This window comes from Natator depressus, chromosome 10, assembly GCF_965152275.1.
Source record: "Natator depressus isolate rNatDep1 chromosome 10, rNatDep2.hap1, whole genome shotgun sequence".
Lineage (NCBI taxonomy): Eukaryota > Metazoa > Chordata > Testudines > Cheloniidae > Natator > Natator depressus.
In genome coordinates, this window is record NC_134243.1 from 83,848,119 (window position 1) to 83,866,466 (window position 18,348).

At 44.0% G+C, this 18,348-nt stretch overlaps 1 protein-coding gene across 4 annotated transcripts in view; it reads left to right on the top strand.

The window, feature by feature from the left end:
• The window catches only part of TP53BP1 (tumor protein p53 binding protein 1), a 74,049-nt gene that overhangs the window by 10,539 nt on the left and 45,162 nt on the right, over positions 1-18,348 (top strand). For 3 of the 4 annotated variants that reach the window (XM_074966737.1, XM_074966736.1, XM_074966734.1), the window contains 4 exons: positions 711-837; positions 3,825-3,919; positions 9,882-10,087; positions 11,454-12,747. In XM_074966737.1, coding sequence (XP_074822838.1) covers positions 711-837; positions 3,825-3,919; positions 9,882-10,087; positions 11,454-12,747 — 1,722 coding nt within the window. The remainder of the gene's footprint in view (positions 1-710; positions 838-3,824; positions 3,920-9,881; positions 10,088-11,453; positions 12,748-18,348) is intronic. The other variant, XM_074966735.1, reaches the window with a different exon arrangement.

The window sequence follows — 18,348 nt, forward strand, 5'->3', positions numbered from 1 at the left end:
TGTTACTCTGATACTGGAATATTGTGTCCCCTTCTTGTATCCACGCTACAAAAGGATATTGAAAAATTGAAGAGGTTTCAGAAAAGAGTCACAAAAATGAATTGAGGTCTGTAAAACATGCCTTACCATGAGAGACTTAAGACATTCTACTTAGTTTATTGAAAAGGAAGTTTAAAAAGATGACTTGATCGTGGTTTAAAGGCCGGGTCAAAACAAAATTGCACTGGTTTAACTAACAGGTGTGATTTTTAAACAGCTTTAGTTAAATTGATATAACTTTGTTAAGTAGATTTTACATCCAGAAGGTTATCTAACGAAAACAGTAAAAGCAGTGAGTTTTCTTCTTTGTTGTTGCCAGAGCCTTGTCTATACTAGTGCTCCCACCAATTCTAACATTGATTTGGCTGAACTGGTGTTGGAACCATTGAGAATTTTTTCCTACAATTCTTTAGTGTAAACACTTATAATCCAGTATGAGAGAGCAGGCCACTTTTGCCAGCCAGTAACAAGCCTTTTACCTTTTAGGGATATGACGCTTGCATTTCATGTGCCTTGGACCTGTGGTTCCAAAATCCATTTTTGTCTCACTGAGAATATTGGTCTTTGTCAAACTGGGAGGTAACTTTGCAGAAGTGAAAATCATCACTCATGATTTTATCTGGATAACTTGCTTTATAATAATCCAGTCTGTTTCCTCTTGCTCCAAATAGCTTCAGAGAGTGACTGTACCATAACCAGGGTGGAAGTGGGAGGTTCCGTGGCGTGCACCCCTGCTGGCACTCTGCAACTCCTGCATCTCTCTGTGCAGGGGTCCCTTGGTCAGGAGAGTCTTTCCACGTAAGCAAAAAAAACAAAACAACAACACAACCCCACAACACACAACCAACACCTCTAATATGCACTTGTCATGCATGGGATGAAAGTCACTGAGACAAACAGCCCAGCACAGCAGGTGGGGTTAAATCTTCCAACATGGATTACATTGTAATTGTGGTTTTCTGCAAACTGAAGTCTTTGAAGCTTAATAGCTAATAAGATATAATTCTGGCTTTTCACATGGGTTTCCATGGGGGGGGGGGAGACACTGTGCTCAGTGGTAACCTTTCAGCCTTCCTCAAGGAAAATAGGGGATCTTACAGGGTTTTCTGTTAGAGGAGTGGGGACTTCATGCTGCTTGGGAGAGAATTATACTCTTTTTTGCCTTTTGGTTCTATTCAGGTTATGCCAAGTTGCAGGATGTAGAGGAGTTGTAAAATCGGTTTGGTTTTAGCCTTCAAAGTGATAACTAAAAAATTAAGCTACGTTACTTTATCTTCCATCAGTTTTCCTGAACTCCCAATAGCTTTCTTGGGGAAGGTGTCCCCAGCTCCATGCACACTTCAGGATCTCCTTGCTAGCTGTCTCTGAAATAAACTTCAGTGCAAAGCTGACTGAACGGGGATACTTCAGAGCGTCTACCTACAGCTGAGAAGAGGGTGATGTAAAGAAGAGGGTTTAAAACTTGTTAGGCATTGAGGAGCTATTTGGGGAAAGGAGTGCCTACACAAAAGGAAATGGCTCCATTTTATTCAGAGGAGCCATACTTCTGATGCAAAAACACCTTGTTAATTTTCTGTGGCAAGGGTGGAGGCGTATAGTTTAAATTAGGAGAAACTGGGTGGAAGTTGACTGGTACTAAAGATGACTGTGGTCAGACAAAGTCCTCTGCTGATGATACAAAGATAACTCTTCTGGTAAAGGATAGAACAGATTGCTTCTTTTGACCTGCAAACTGGATCAACTCTCCCATTCCCTAGGATAGCCATTCATATCTTCACCAAGCACTAATCTCCTCTTCATCACTGAGTCCCCCACTCTGCCAATCACCTGGTCTCTCTCAAGATAGGATATCTGCCTCTTGCCTGCTGCCCACCATCTTATGCTTCTGAGACTTCCAGACCATCAGTGTTAGTGACTTCTCTTCCACTCTCAGCTTGCTCCTCCCTGTTGTCTCTTCCCATGACATGGTTGTCGATTCTCTGCATTCTACACTCCCCTCCACACTTGACTTCTTTGCCCCTCTCTCCCATCACAAGGCCCACCCTAGCTCTTCCCCATCATCTGCGTCCTCCACTGCCACATTCTCACAGCAGAACATCTGGTAATAGTTCAGTGAGCATGGTCACTTTCTCCACTACTGTTCTCTCCTCCTTCAATTCTGCTACCATCCTAGCCAGGCCCTCTGCTTCTCTACTCAGATTCCCGTGTGCGCAGTCCCACTCACCTGTTCACCACCTTTGACTCCTTTCTCAAACCTCTCCCCAGCCCCACTTCACTCGACACAGGAGCTTTACTGATTCTCTCCCCCCCCCCCCCGACAAAACTGCCAAATTTTGATATGACTTCTAAGCCTTCCCTTCCTCCCCACCACTTTCCCCATTGCCCCTGTCACTAATGCAGGAGCTTTTCATCCTCTGGTGTTGTCCTCTAACCCTTCAGCCTACCCTCGTAACCCCACCCAGGTACTAATCTCCCTTTCACCCATTCTTCTCTTCACCCTTTGTCCTTATTAATCTGTCTCTCTTCTCCTTCTACTGTACAAGCTGCTTTAGTCTCTCCCACCTTTAGAACAAAAAAACCTCCACATGGTTGACCCCCATGTAGTCCTGCAGCGACTGCCCCATCTCTTTTCTCCCCTTCACGTCTAAATTAATTGAACAGACTGTTTACAGCTGCTGTCTGGAGTTCCTCTCTTCAAATTCCATCCCTGACTATCTCCAATATGGCTTTTTTCTTTCCCCTGCACACCTCTATCATGTTTTCCTGGGCTACAGTTCAGAACTGGTATCCTTCTATCACGAGGATGGAGTACAAAACAATGAGTGGTATGAATGATTCCCGTTTATCTCTTCTCATAATAGAAGAAACAAGGGGACATAGTTAAAGACAGCAGTTTAAAGCTGTTGAGAGGAAATTTGTGTACAATGTATAACTAATCTGTAAAACTCATTGACTTCAGTGCTATCTTAAGGCAAGATCTTAGTAAAAATCAGACTACGCACTAACATGAGGAGTAATGCACAGCTTCATTAGGTAGAATAAAAACGGTACAATGGACTTGAGAGGCTTGGGTTCAAGTGCCTGCTCCACCACAGACTTCCTGTATGGCCTTGGGCAACTCATTTAGCCTGTCTGTGTCTGTTCCCCATCTGTACAATGGTATAACAGCATTTCCCTATCACTGTGAGGGTAAATTTATTAAACATTGTGAGGCATTCAGGTACTTCGATAATGTGGAGCAGATAAATACCTGAGATGATAAATAAGGGAACATGCTTCAGAGCATAAGTCAACCACTAACTTCCTCTCTGGGTAGGTTTCTTCTTAAGCGAAGGACGTTATTGCATAACTTTCTACCCCAGAGTTCCTTGCACTTTTCCCCAGAAGTATCCAATATTGGCAATTATCTGAGACAAGATACTGAATTAGATGTCTCCTCCATTCTTGACAGTTTTTTTTTTTCTGTATGTCAGTACAATGCTTGTTTTCACATTTGTCAAGTTATTTTAACTGCAGTCTGACTACGTAGGATTCTCCCTGCTTTTGGGCTTTGTTGTGATCTGTAGACTGTTGCTACATGGAAACTGAGCTGCGGGTCCCCTGCCTGTACTCCTCTGCAGTCATTTGAGGGATTTAGGCTCATTGGCTTGATTGTGTTAGCTGGTGAAGCAGGCTCCCGTTGTGAAAGGCAGGAGCTACTCTTGTGGAGTAAGAGAAATAACTAAAGCATTAAGTGATCTGTGATTTTATTTTTTATTTTTATTTATTTATTTATTCCTCTGCAGTTATTCTTCAGGCCTAATTACTCCTTCTCCTGATGCCTTTAGATCCCATCCTCTTATCATCCCCAGCAGTCCCACAGAACAGGAAGAAACAAAAGGTAAAACTTCTGTGAATACTGATCTGGTTTTGGCTTTTCCCTGTACCTACTCCTCCAGCCTGTGTGTCTAGCTTCCTCCAAACACTGCTTAGAATCATGTCCATATGGTAATCTGCATAACAAGCGCCTCTCCTTCTCCCCCTATACAGCTCTTCCTCCAGAGTCTTCAAACTTGATTGATTCCTTAAGTGCACATGCAATGAGCCACTCCCGCATTGGCTTTCCCTGTACCTTTGGGAGAAGGTGATAGTACATGAAGAGTAGGGCATCATCAGCTAGTTTCCCCCTTCTCTCTTGGTAAGGTGGGGATGCACTGAACACGGGATGCCGAGGGCCAGTTGCCATTGTGCTTCCTTGGAGGAAAGGCATTCATGCAACAGGATAGGTACTGCAGGGCAGCAGGAATCCCTCTTATCTTATGTATAAATATATGTGGAGGGGCGGGGAGCCGACAACTACATTAAAGAATCACTGTACCTTAATTCAGACCCCTTGTGCATTATAATACCGTCTTTAATTTTATAATCACATACTACTGTTTCCACAGGACCCCTGCCTCATTCAGTGCACGGAAAGGACAGTGCTCAATGAATGGGTAGCTATTCGATATTTTTCTTTACCCCCCCGATACTTGATATTTTTCTTATCTTTCTCATTCAAAGTGTGACTCCAGGCCTTATTAAAACATACGCTATCCAAACCCTGCACTGAATAGAAAATTATTAATTTCCTCATGGGTGTTGCTATGGTGTATTCATTGTAGCATCTGGGGGCTTCAGACATTATTTTCAGATGATTCTCTTACCAGTACCCATGCAAAGTCAGGTGGTATTATCCCTATCTTACAGATTAAGAACCAAGAAAGTGACGTTAAAACCAAAGTTATCAAGTGTTCACTAATTCTGAGTGCCCAACTTGAGACTCTTAAAGCTTGATTTTTTTTTTAATAGTACTTAGCATTTTTTAGCACCTTTCATATTCAAAGCACAGAACCCCTTGGATTTCACGTACAGTTGAAAAGCTCAGCACTTTTGCAAATGTGGCCCCAGGTGTGTCAAGCTAGGCTCCCAGAAAATTAGGAACACACAATTAGTGACCACTGGTGGAAAGATTGATTTCAGTGATTTGCTCAGCATCTTGTAGGAGCTTTGTGGAAAAGGCAGAGGTAGAATCCAGTTCTCTAGGATGGCATTCTAAGGCCTTAACCATTTGTGGTGGTCTTCACTCTGGAAGTGACGACTGGAAAAAGGCTAATGTAGTGCCCATCTTTAAAAAAGGGAAGAAGGAGGATCCTGGGAACTACAGGCCAGTCAGCCTCACCTCAGTCCCCGGAAAAATCATGGAGCAGGTCCTCAAGGAATCAATCCTGAAGCACTTACACGAGAGGAAAGTGATCAGGAACAGTCAGCATGGATTCACCAAGGGAAGGTCATGCCTGACTAATCTAATCGCCTTCTATGATGAGGTTACTGGTTCTGTGGATGAAGGGAAAGCAGTGGATGTATTGTTTCTTGACTTTAGCAAAGCTTTTGACACAGTCTCCCACAGTATTCTTGTCAGCAAGTTAAAGAAGTATGGGCTGGAGGAATGCACTATAAGGTGGGTAGAAAGTTGGCTAGATTGTTGGGCTCAACGGGTAGTGATCAATGGCTCCATGTCTAGTTGGCAGCCGCTATCAAGTGGAGTGCCCCAAGGGTCGGTCTTGGGGCTGGTTTTGTTCAATATCTTTATAAATGATCTGGAGGATGGTGTGGATTGCACTCTCGGCAAATTTGCGGATGATACTAAACTAGGAGGAGTGGTAGATACGGTGGCAGGTAGGGATAGGATAGGATACAGAGGGATCTAGACAAATTGGAGGATTGGGCCAAAAGAAATCTGAGGTTCAACAAGGATAAGTGCAGGGTCCTGCACTTAGGACGAAAGAATCCAATGCACCGCTACAGACTAGGGACCGAAAGGCTAGGCAGCAGTTCTGCGGAAAAGGACCTAGGGGTGACAGTGGACAAGAAGCTGGATATGAGTCAACAGTGAGCCCTTGTTGCCAAGAAGGCCAATGGCATTTTGGGATGTATAAGTAGGGGCATAGCCAGCAGATTGAGGGACGTGATCGTTCCCCTCTATTCGATATTGGTGAGGCCTCATCTGGAGTACTGTGTCCTACAGTTTTGGGCCCCACACTACAAGAAGGATGTGGAAAAATTGGAGAGAGTCCAGCGAAGGGCAACAAAAATGATTAGGGGACTGGAACACATGACTTATGAGGAGAGGCTGAGGGAACTGGGATTGTTTAGTCTGCAGAAGAGAAGAATGAGGGGGGATTTGATAGCTGCTTTCAGCTACCTGAGAGGTGGTTCCAAAGAGGATGGTTCTAGACTACTCTCAGTGGTAGAAGATGACAGGACAAGGAGTAATGGTCTCAAGTTGCAGTGGGGGAGGTTTAGGTTGGATATTAGGAAAAACTTTTTCACTAGGAGGGTGGTGAAACACTGGAATGCGTTACCTAGGGAGGTGGTAGAATCTCCTTCCTTGGAAGTTTTTAAGGTCAGGCTTGACAAAGCCCTGGCCGGGATGATTTAATTGGGGATTGTTCCTGCTTTGAGCAGGGGGTTGGACTAGATGACCTCCTGAGGCCCCTTCCAACCCTGATATTCTATGATTCACTCGTGGGGAGCATTGCCTAGTGGTCAGGGGCTTAGGCCTTTGACTTGCAGAGGGGTTTTTGGTAGGGGAGCTAGGCCTTCCCACTCCAGCCCAGGGCTCTGTAAGGGCAACAAAAGCGTCTAATGCCCAGGAATGCCTTAAGGCTGCCTTCCCTGGGCCACTTCCTATCATCCCTCTGTTGTTCACAGTCTGTACAGGAAAGCGTGAAGGGGGTCAGTTCACTGCATGGCACCTCCTTGTGTCTGGGCATGGCAGCTTTCTCCCTTTTGGGACATCAGCTGATTCCTCTCATGCCTTGGCCCTCTGGTCAGTTCTAAGTCTCTCTTCCTTTCAGGGGCAGTCTATAAACAAAACACAGAATCAATACACACAAGCTGGGTTAGTATGTGAGAGAGGGAAATGCCTCCCTCTCAGAGTTGATAAAAAGTAGGTCCTCCCTTCCCTCGGGGGGGAACCTTCAAGCAGCTGTGGATGGGAGATATCCTGCTTTCCCTCAGGAGCTGCAAGGTGTAGGTCCTCTCTCTTCCCTGGCCTGCCCACAGGTGAGCTGTTCTGCTCCTTTTAACTTCTCCAGTCTGTGCTGAGCTCAGAGCAGCTCCTGAGCCCCTTGTTGCCTGGTATATGGTTTGTATATGCCATCATACCATGAGACAGTCTTTATTCTTCCTGCAATCCCCTCTTTGTTCACCACACACCTTCCAAAGAAGCAGGGAACCTATAGAAAACATCCTCATTTGTTACACAACCCTGTTTCATTCCTTAAGCACCATCCAGCTTGTGCACTGAAGGAGACAGGTTCTGTGGAAATATAGTATGTGATTAAAGTCCGTATTATCATCATGGAGCCACAGAAGGGGCTGAATTATGTTTGCAGAGGCAACCCTAATCTTACACTTCCTAACTTCTGAGTACATGACTTTGCTACCTTAGTGTTCTTTTAACATTTTTTAGGGCCCTACCAAATTCACAGTCCATTTCGGTCAATTTCACGATCATAGGATTTTAAAAATAATAAATTTTATGATTTCAGCTATTTAAACCTGAAATTTCACAGTGCTGTAATTGAAGGGGTTCTGACCCAAAAAGGAGTTGCGGGGAGTCACAAGGTTATTGTAGGGGAGGTTGTGGTACTGCTGCCCTTACTTCTGCGCTGCTGCTGATGGGGCGTTGCCTTCAGAGCTGGGCGCCCGGCCAACAGCCGCCACCGCTCTCTCTGGCAGCCCAGTTCTGAAGTCAGCGCAGAAGTAAGAGTGGCAATACCGTGACCCACCTCTCCCTCAAATAATCTTGTGACTCTCCTCCTGCAACTACCTTTTGGATCCGGACCCCCAATTTGATAAACACTGATCTTCCCCCATGAAATCTCTATAGTATAGAGTAAAAGCCTACAAAAGACCAGATTTCACGGGGAGAGACCAGATTTCGTGGTCCATGACGTGTTTTTCATTACCGTGAATTTGGTAGGGCCCTAAACATTTTTAATGCAATTTCCCAAGGGGGGTGCGTGTATGTTTTGTTTTGTTTTATTTTTTTCAAAGACAACTGAAAAATGCACAAATTCAATCATACAGATCAATATTGATCCCCATATAGGTTGTTAGCAGGGTTGGGATCTTTAGCTCCACAACACAGACCTCTACAACTTGAGCTAACTGAATGAATAACTGGTAGCAGCAGTAGGCTGTTATCCTCCATGTAGACAATCCACTGGAAGAGGGAGAAGACGTGTTTTGCCGGTGAGTTCATGCCTATTTGCTTGACAGCAGAAGATTGTTTTGTCTCTGGAATCCTGGATTCATTTCCAGGCCCTGGAAGGAAATATTCTCTAATGGTTGGATCCATCTATCCCTGTTTCTTTGCCCCCCTCTCCCTACTCCTTCACATTTTTTCATTGCTTCCTGCTTTCTCCTCGGTGCTGCCTGGGTGCTAATAGAAGACACTGAAAAGAAGGATGATCTAATGGTCATGGTGCTAGCCTAGGACTTGGGGGATCTGGGTTTATTCTCTGCTCTGAGCAAGTCATCTTGGGTAAAATTTTCAAAAAATGCCTAAGTCACTTTTGAAAATGGCATAGGTATGCAGGAGCCTAAATCCAGTTGACTCAGTAAGATTTAGATGCCAAGTCCTTTTGAAAATGGCACTTAGAGATTTTTGAAAATTTTACCCTTAGTCTCTCTCTCCCTCAGTTCCCCATATGTAAAATGGGGATAACACTTCCTTACTGCACAACAGCTGTGTGGGAGAATAATTACGTTTAAATTTTTAGGTGCTTGGATATTAGGATAATGGGGACCGTAAAAGTACCTACAGTAGATCTTAAAAATCCTGTGGCTGGAAACTGAAGCTAGATAAATTCAGACTAGAAAAAAGGGACTTTTTTTTTCTTTTTTTTGGGGGGGGGGGTACTGTAATTTAACCCTTGGAACAATTTCCCCAGGGCCGCGGTGGGTTCTCCTGGACTTGGAGTCTTTAGATCAAGATTGTATGTCTCTTTTTTAAAAGATCTGCTGTAGCCCAACCAGAAGTTATGGGCTGGATGCGAGAATCAATAAGTGCAATTCTCTGGCCTCTGTTATACCAGAGGTCAGAGTAGATGGTCATAATGGTGCCTTTTGGCTTGAAATCCGAGAGAACACACAAGACACTTTCCCTGCTCCGTTTTGGTGCCCAGTGCCACAGCAGACCCCAGTTGCTGGGAGGAGCAATTGCAGGAAAAATTCTGCACAGCCCTGAAATAGTGTGCTCAGTTGCTCTGTGGTACAGTGCATGCATGGTTCAATTGACATTTAGGAGCTGGGTGGTGATGGAGCATGCTCAGTGTGGGAGAATAATGCTGCCAGACTCGGAACAACCTCTACTGAGCATGTGCAAAACAGATTTTATTTTATTTTCCACCAGGGGGTTATAACATGGGTACATTTAGGTTTATTTTCACAGAGATGGCAAAACGCACATCCCCGATACCAGGGCAAACCCTCTGGCAAATTTCAAGTCCCTATTCAAAACAGAGATGTGGTAGAATTTCTCTAACAAAATGGTTGCATGAATTTTTTAACATGGGCAAAACATATTGTTTCCTAACCTAGTCCTAGGAAATGGCTGAACCACTTTTGCTGATTCTTCCCAAAAGAATTCAGCTTGAGACAGATACCTCATATGAAAAATTTCAACACAAACCGTTAGTTTGGCAAAGCTATCAGCAGCTAAACAGGATCTTCTAATGGAATATGTTAACCATTAATTTTACGGTGTTGCTTTCAGCTATAACTAACTTTTTAAATTCCGTCTTTTAAATCAGATGAGCAGATGGATATATCTGCTCCAGCAGAAGGAGGAGACCTTCTACAGGAGAAGCAGAAAGGAGATGAGCCAGTGGACACTGGCAGTCCACCTGTCCCACCAGAACCTCATGTACTACCACAGGTTTCAACTCCTGTATCCCAGAGTGCCCCAGCCTTTGTTCCTGGATCCTTCCCTATACCATCACAACCAGAGTTTTCCCATGTGGGTATTGAAGTGGAATTTCCCCCCTTAGTTTCTTCCTGTACCATGTTCCCTTAAGTTTTGGTACATGGTTGATTGTAGGGGATTGGTTTCTGGCTCATTCTCTGTACCCTGATGTGTGGGGTTCTCCTGCTTAGTTGGCTATAGAGATCTTTCTCATCCCCACTAGTCATTCTATGGTATTCTGTTACACCCACCATGTACCACTGTATTCTTGGAAGAAAACTGCAATGTGATTTAAGAGACTCTTATCTGATTTATTCTTGGTGCCTGTCTTTTAGTCTGTCCTAGGAAACACGTGAGATTCTCTTTACAATGTCTTTGGAAGTCTTTCTGATTCTGATTTGCATATCCTATGTCTCAAACTACATCCTCAGGCTAGTCTTCTGCTGGGATATGTCAGTAAAATGGGGGCTGTGTGAGACCCTAGCACCACTCTTGATTATGGAGAGAGTGAAGCACTGATATTTTGTAGTACTGCAATTAAAACGTAGTCTTTTAAGGCCTGTAACTAATCATTGCAGTTTTCCTTTAAGAATTTCCTGTCTAATGTCATTTTGGTCTTTCCCTTGCACCTTTTGCTACAGGAAGTGAGGTATCCTTTTTGAATAGTGGACTCGTGTGGCTTTTTTATGACTTAAGAAGACTTCTTTTCATCCACCTAAGAGTAGGTGGGGGTGGGGTTTAAGGTTTTATTGGGAGAATTTAACCAAGACACACCAGTTAATAACGTCTCTTCCTGAGGAAAAGGTGACTTTGGTGCTCTGATATTGTGGCTGGTTGCTGCTGTAGAAAAACCTAATAGAGCACTTTGCATAGCTTCCTAGCACCTGGCTGACAACATAGCACGTTTCTTCCTTCCCTGTGTTTATGCTGGGGGGTGTGTCATGTGAGATCAAAGAGGTATCCATCATCGCACCTCTGACCGCACAGTTATCTCTTTTGAGATGATGATGAATGATGGTCACTTCCCTTCACAGCAGAAGGGCAGTTATTGCTCAGATAAGTGGAAAATAGTCCCCTTAAAACTTGAACAGGAGTGCTTGTGGCACCTTAGAGACTAACAAATTTATTAGAGCGTAAGCTTTCATGGGCTACAGCCCACTTCATCGGATGTTAGTCTCTAAGGTGCCACAAGTACTCCTGTTCTTTTTGCGGATACAGACTAACACGGCTGCTACTTTAAAACTTGAGTTTCTGGATGAATTTTCTGTGTCCCTGAACCAAGGTCCCTTACTAGGAGATAGGACTGCTTGTGTGCTGTTTGGGTGCCTGATGGATGGATCAGATGCCAAGCCTGTAGGCTGGCTAGAAGAATGTAAACTGTAGAGTTCTTTATTTTTCTTCTATTTTTTATCCTTTTTAGGATATTTTTATTTCAACTCCGAGTCTGGAGGAGAAGCCTAGTGGAGAAGAGAAGAGTGGAGTTTTACCTAGTTCATGCTTGCCAGCAGATGTCTCTGAAACCACAGAGGCTCTGCCAAAGATCCTCACAGGAGATCCTGAATTTTCCTGTAAGCTAGTACTCTCTGCAAGTGAATGCAGCCAGCCCACAAAGACAGAAGGCAACACAAGCTCTCTGAAAACCAACCAAGACAGTGAAAACACACAGGTTGAGATGGATTCTACACTGCAAGCTTCAGAACTGAAACCCTGTTCCACAGAAAGTTACAATGTACAACTGAGGCTGAGTGAGGACAGCCAAGCCCTGCTCAGTGAAAACTGTGAAAAGCTGAAAAGGGAGGCTGAGCGAGCTACAGGAGAACCTACCATTTGTCCTGTTGCTGAAGGTGTAGCAGCAGAAGAGTCTGTAGCACAGCTGGCTTGCATTGATCTCACATGTGATTCTGGAAGTCAGACAGCTGCAACTCTGTCTGTTCAATCTGAGACTTCAGCACACACTCTGGGTCAAGAAGCATTGACTGAGATCAAGGAAAAGTTATCAGGAGAGGCGTCTGAATTTGAAGCAGTCCCTGAGAGACTATGTGAGGAACAAGGAGGAGAAAGGCAGGCAGAAGAGAAGCAGCTAAATGAAGAGGGATCCTCTGACCCTCTAACTCTGTCTCGGGGGCTGATTCTTGTAAGGGAAACACAGGAACATGAAGGCCTGGAAGTGGAATCCAGTGAGGCTTTTGGCAAAAACTCAGAAAAACTATGTGACCTGAGCCATGGGTTGGTACAGATGGATCCAGAGATCAGGAAAAAAGAAACCTCTAAAGATTCTAATGTGGTCGCTGAAGTTAAAAGCATGAAGGATCTGTCCCTGAAGCCTGCTCCAGAAGATGTGCCAAAGCTCAGTGAAGTTCCCTCTCAGCCTTTTGTGGGAGAGTCGTTGCAACAGCAGGATGGCTCATTGCCCCAAGTAAAGGTGGATGTTGCCCCAGGATTAGCATCATGTACCAATAAGTGTCCAGGCAGTCCAGGGAATAGGAGTCAAGCTGAAGGTGACCTGGAATTGAAACAAGTTCAGAAGGATCAGCAGCCACCTCCAGCTCCTTTAGAGAGAGGGGATGAAGTGCCAGCAACACCACAAGAGAGCCAGCAGCCACTTCTGATGACCTTGGAGAAGGCAGCAGATATGCCTGAAAAACCATTTAAAACGAGTAATCTGGAGCAGGAAGAGGAGAGGGCAGCTGACCAATCCCCCTGTCCATCCAGTGGTAAGTGTATTTAATGTAGTAGTTCTTCTCTGTCTAATGTGTGTTTGTAATGCAGAGGAACAGTTTTTTGTGTAATTCTCAAAGCTTCCCCAGTAGGGCTGATCCCATGCTATCTAAGGGGCATATTGTCTTTCAGTGATATGTAAATGCAGAGCTGCTCCAGGACTTGATACTACTTGCATAACATGCATTTTTTCTCTTTCCTCTTCTGGGTTGTGCTGATACCATCCTCAACACTAAGGTAACTTCTGCAGGTTCCCATTTCCTTCTTTCCTAACCGCTCCCTCACTCCATTATTCTGGGATTCTGCTGCCACACAACCTTGAAAACTCAGAACACTCTCACACTGGCAAATGCTCAAGGATTTTTAGGACTTAGTGGTTTTGTTCCTAGTGAAAAAATTAAGCACGGAAGGGAGGGGACTCCTGTGGGAGTCTCATAGACTTTAAGGTCAGAAGGGACCATCATGATCACCTAGTCTGACCTGTGGCCTGCCCGCTCCTGAAATAGACCCCTAACCTCTGGCTGAGTTACTGAAGTCCTCAAATTATGATTTAAAGACTTCAAATTTCAGATAATTCACCATTTGCACTAGTTTAAACCTGCAAGTGACCCATGCCCCAGAGAATGCGAAAAACCCCAGGGACTCAGCCAATCTGACCTGGTGGAAAATTCCTTCCCGACCCCAAATATGGCAGTCAGTTAGACCTTGAGCTTGTGGGCAAGATCCACCAGGCAGATACTTGGGAAAGAATTCTCTGTAATAACTCAGAGCCCTCCCCATTCATTGTCCCACCTCCAGCCTTTAGGGATTTTTGCTACTGGCAGTTGCTGATGGACCACATGCCATCATAGGCAGTCCCATCATTCCATCCCCTTCATAAACTTATCAAGCTCAGTCTAGAAGCCAGTTAGTCCTTTTACCCTAACTACTACCTTTGGAAGGCTGTTCCAGAACTTCCCTCCTCTGATGGTTAGAAACCTTCATCTAATTTCAAGCTTAAATTGGTGATGGTCAGTTTATAGCCATTTGTTCTTGTGTCCACATTGGCGCTTAACTTAAATAACTCCCTCTTCCTCCCTGGTATTTATCCCTCCGATGTATTTATAGAGAGCAATCATATCTCCAGGCCTCTCTTTATTGTTTTCATAATCTTCTCTTTGCATTTTCACGTTGAGTTTCTTGTTGGGAAGAAAGGAGTAACTTTGAGGTAGATGAGGCTCCCACTAAGACTAGATAGTGAGGGGGCTTGTAGGAGAGAGAGAATAGAATCACCATGGTTTGGAAAGTCTGTATCGCCAATACCAACACTGCTCCTGGATCCTCCATCTGCACCTGTGTTCAGACAGAGAACCTGACCATGGGTGCCTCTACCCAAGTCCTGATATGGATTTGCATAGGCTGTGGCCTTTATTTCCCCATCATAGAAAGCCAGGCGGGCGAGATCATGCAGTGTGGCAGGTGCCTAGTGGTAGGCTCTCCCCGGCATCCGGTGGAAGAGCCACAGGAGGAGGTGGCCAAGCTGAAAAGCATCCAGGCACATCAGGAACTCCTTGAAAATATGCATATGGAGACCTACAAGGTTAAGGAAGCAATCCAACTGGAGAGGACTTTGGAGGATAGAGCTAAAATTCAGAGGGATCTTGATAAAATTGACAAACTGGGCTACATACGAAAAAATGAAATTCAGCAAAGACAAATAAAAGGTGCTACACTTAGGGAGGAAAAACCAAATGCACAGATACAGAATGGGGGACAACTGGTTTGGCAGCAGCACTGCTGAGAAGGATCTGGGAGTTGTGGTGGATCACAACCTTCACATGAGTCAGCAATACAATGCTGTTGCAAAAAAAGCAAATACAGTTTTGGGTTGCATTAACAGGCGCATAGCATGCAAGTCATGGGAAATGATAATACCACTCTACTTGACGCTGCTTAGGCCTTAGCTGGAGTACTGTGTCCAATTATGGTCACTGATGTATAGAAAGGATGTAGAGAAACTAGATAAGATACAGAGGTGAGTGACAAAGATGGCCAAAGGGATGGAATGCAAGCCATATGAGCAAAGGCTGAAGGACCTGGGTATGTTTAATTTGGAAAAGAGGAGATTAAGGGGAGGACATGATAGCGGTCTTCAAATACTTGAAAGGCTGCCATAAACACAATGGAGAAAAACTGTTTTCTCTTTTCTCAGAAGGCAGGACAAAAGGCAATGGGTTCAAACTGTTGATAGCAGTTTTAGATTAAGTCTCAGGAAAAACTTCCTAACTGTAGGACCAGTAGGAGAATAGAACAAACTGCCTAGAGTAGTCATGGAAGCTCCTTTGTTGGAGGTTTTCAAAAAAATGCTGAATAGCCATCTGTCTTGGGTGGTTTAGACACAACAAATCCTGTATCTTGGCTGGGGGTTAGACTAGATGATACTTGTGGTCCTGTCTAGCCCTAAGCTTCTAAGATTCATCCATGTGGGCACTAATGATACTGCAAAGTATGACCATGAGCAGATCAGAAGTGACTACAGGGTGCTGGGAGTGAGGGAGAAGGATTTGGGGGTTCAGGTGGAGTTCTTATCAAGGGTAGCGGTCCGGGCAGGGACAGACACGTCCTGCAGATGAATACGTGGATGGTGTCACCAGGAGGGCTGCAGCTTCCTCAACCATGGGATTCTGTTCTGAGAAGGACTGCTGAGCCAAAACAGGGTCCACCTAGCAAGGAAGTGCAAGGGTATCTTTGGATACAGACTGGTTAACCCAGTGAGGCAGGCTTTAAACTAGGTTTGATGGGGGCAGGAGACAAACCCACAAGTAAGTCCAGAACATGGATACCTGGGAGAAGAGTCACAATCCCAGGAGAACATAGGCAATCATAGCGAGAACAAAGGCGAGATGAGGGAATATGGAAGGGAAATCTAATGAATGTCTTAGATGTCTCTGCATTGAATAAAGAGTATAAATAATAAGCAGGAAGAACTAGAAATACTAATGAATAATCATAATTATAACATAATTGGTATCAAAGAGACTTGATGGGATAATTCACATGACTGGAATATTGGTGTAGAAGGGTACAGCTTGTTCAAAACGGACAGGCAGGGAAAAATGAGAGGCAGGGTTGCCATGCATGTCAATGACTACATTTGCACTGAGGTCAAGATTAGGGTGACCAGATGTCCTGATTTTATAGGGACAGTCACAATATTTGGGGCTTTGTCTTATACAGGTGCCTATTACTCCCCATCTCTATTTTTCACACTGGCTATTTGATTACCCTTGTCAAGATAGAAGTGGGAGGCAGACCTGTTGAAAGTCTCTGGGTAAGGATAAAAGGGGTAAAAAACCAAGAGTGGTGACATGTTAGGGCAGTGGTTCTCAAACTATTGTACTGGTGACCCCTTTCACATAGCAAGCCTCTGAGTACGACCCCCCCTTTATAAATAAATTAAAAACACTTGTTTATATAACACTATTATAAATGCTGGAGGCAAAGCGGGGTTTGGGGTGGAGGCTGACAGCTCGTGACCCCCTCATGTAATAACCTCGTGACCCCCTGAGGGATCCCGACCCCCAGTTTGAGAACCCCTGTGTTAGGGGTTTACTATAGACCACCTAACTAGGAGGAAGAGTAGATGAGGGTTGTGGATTTTTTGTTTTGTTTTTGTTTGCTTTTTAAAACAACTAATACAAAATCATCATGTCCAAAGCACAGGACTTGGTGGTGATGGGGGACTTGAAATACACAGATATCAGTTGGGAAAATAATACAGCAGAGCACAGATTATCCAACAAGTTCTTGGAAAACATTGGAGACAACTTTTTATTCCAGAACATGGAGAAAACAACTAGAGAAGAGGCTGTTATAGATTTGATTCTGACATGTAGGGTCACACTGGTTGAGAATTTGAAGATACAAGGCAGCTTGGTGAAAGTGATCATTTTATGATCAAGTTCATGATTCTAAGGAATGGTAGGAGAGAAACCAGCAAAATAAAGACAATGGACTTCAAATTAGACTTTAGCAAACTGAGAGATTTGGTAGGCAAGATTCCGTGGGAAGCAAGTCTAAGGGAAAAAAAGAATTGGCAGTTTTTTAAAGAGAGATTATTGAGGGCACAAGAGCAAACTATCCTAAAGCATAGGAAGGATAACAAGTATGGTAAGAGATCGCTATGGCTTAACCAGGAGATCTTCAACAACCTGAACTTATTTAAAAAAAAAAAATCACACAAAAGTGGAAACTCGGTCAAATTATGAAGGATGAATATGAAAAAAGCCCCACAAGTATGTAGGGACAAAATTTGAAACGCCAAAGCACAAAATAAGATTCAACTACCTAGGGACATAAAGGGTAACAAGAAAACATCTTACAATTACATGAGAAGCAAGTGGAAGACTAGGGACATAGCAAGTGCATTACTCAATGAGAAGGGAAAGATGGTAGCAGACAATTCAGCAGTGGCCAGAGTGTTAAATGCCTGTTTTGTTTCAGTTTTCACCAAGAAGATTTGCAGTTGATTTGGACGACTAACATAGTGAACATTAATGTAAATAGGGTAGGATCTGAGGCTAAAATAAGGTCAGAACAAGTTAAGAATTATGCAGTGTTGTGCTGTGTTGGTCCCAGGATGTTACTATCTCACTCACGTTATGTCTCTATCTTTTATTGGATCAACTTCTATTGGTGAAAGAGGCAAGTTTTCAGGCTTACACAGAGTTCTTCAGGTCTGGAAAATGTACTTAGTCTTTCCCTATTGCAGGGAGTTGATGGAGCTTTTCCCCACTGCCAGACCCTTTCTGTGTGGTGGGGGAATGCTCCAGCAGCTCCCCACTAGTGGTGCCTTTCCTTGCTGCCAGAGCCTTTCTGGGCAATGGGGAAAGGCTTCAGCAGTGGGGAGGCTGCAGGGCACTACATTGCTGAAAATAGAAGCATAGATGGGGGAGGCACTCTTTGGGCATGTAGAGAGCCATGTAGGGTACATACCCTAAGGGTTCAGACATGTCCTTACTCACCTAAGCAGTGCCTCATCTTCTACACTGCTGTGTATATCCGTACTAGGGGGCATACAGTGTATGTACTCTACATGCCACCATAAGGAGTGTAGTGTAGACATACCCTTAGATACGTGTGCGTCAACTCTTTAAATGCCGTTGACTGCTCATTCATATCACTGAGTACTACTTCACTTAGTGCACTGTTAGGTCATTAAACAAGAACTCTGGGTTGCTATCTCTAAATTCTGCAGGAAATTTCCCTTTTAAAAAAATTGTTTCATTTAAAATACAAGAGCAAACTTAGTAATTTCACTCATTTGAAAAGATATACAAGGGAAGTTTCATTAGAAGGCAGTAGTGGTAATCTTGATATTTCAGTGTTAAATCAAAAATGAGGTTTTTTGGGCTCTGGAGTTATCTTTGCAGGATGGACAGTCTGAGAGGTAGTCGCACAAAGTTGAGACAAATGGATAGTAGTTGATTCCGAAATGGAGTAACTCTCTAATGATTCTCCCTCTTTCCCCCTGCCCCCATATTTGTGCAAATTTTACAAGATTTTGGCCATTTCAGTGCGGGTAAGAGTGCCTTCTGCAAAGAGGTGTGAAATTCCAA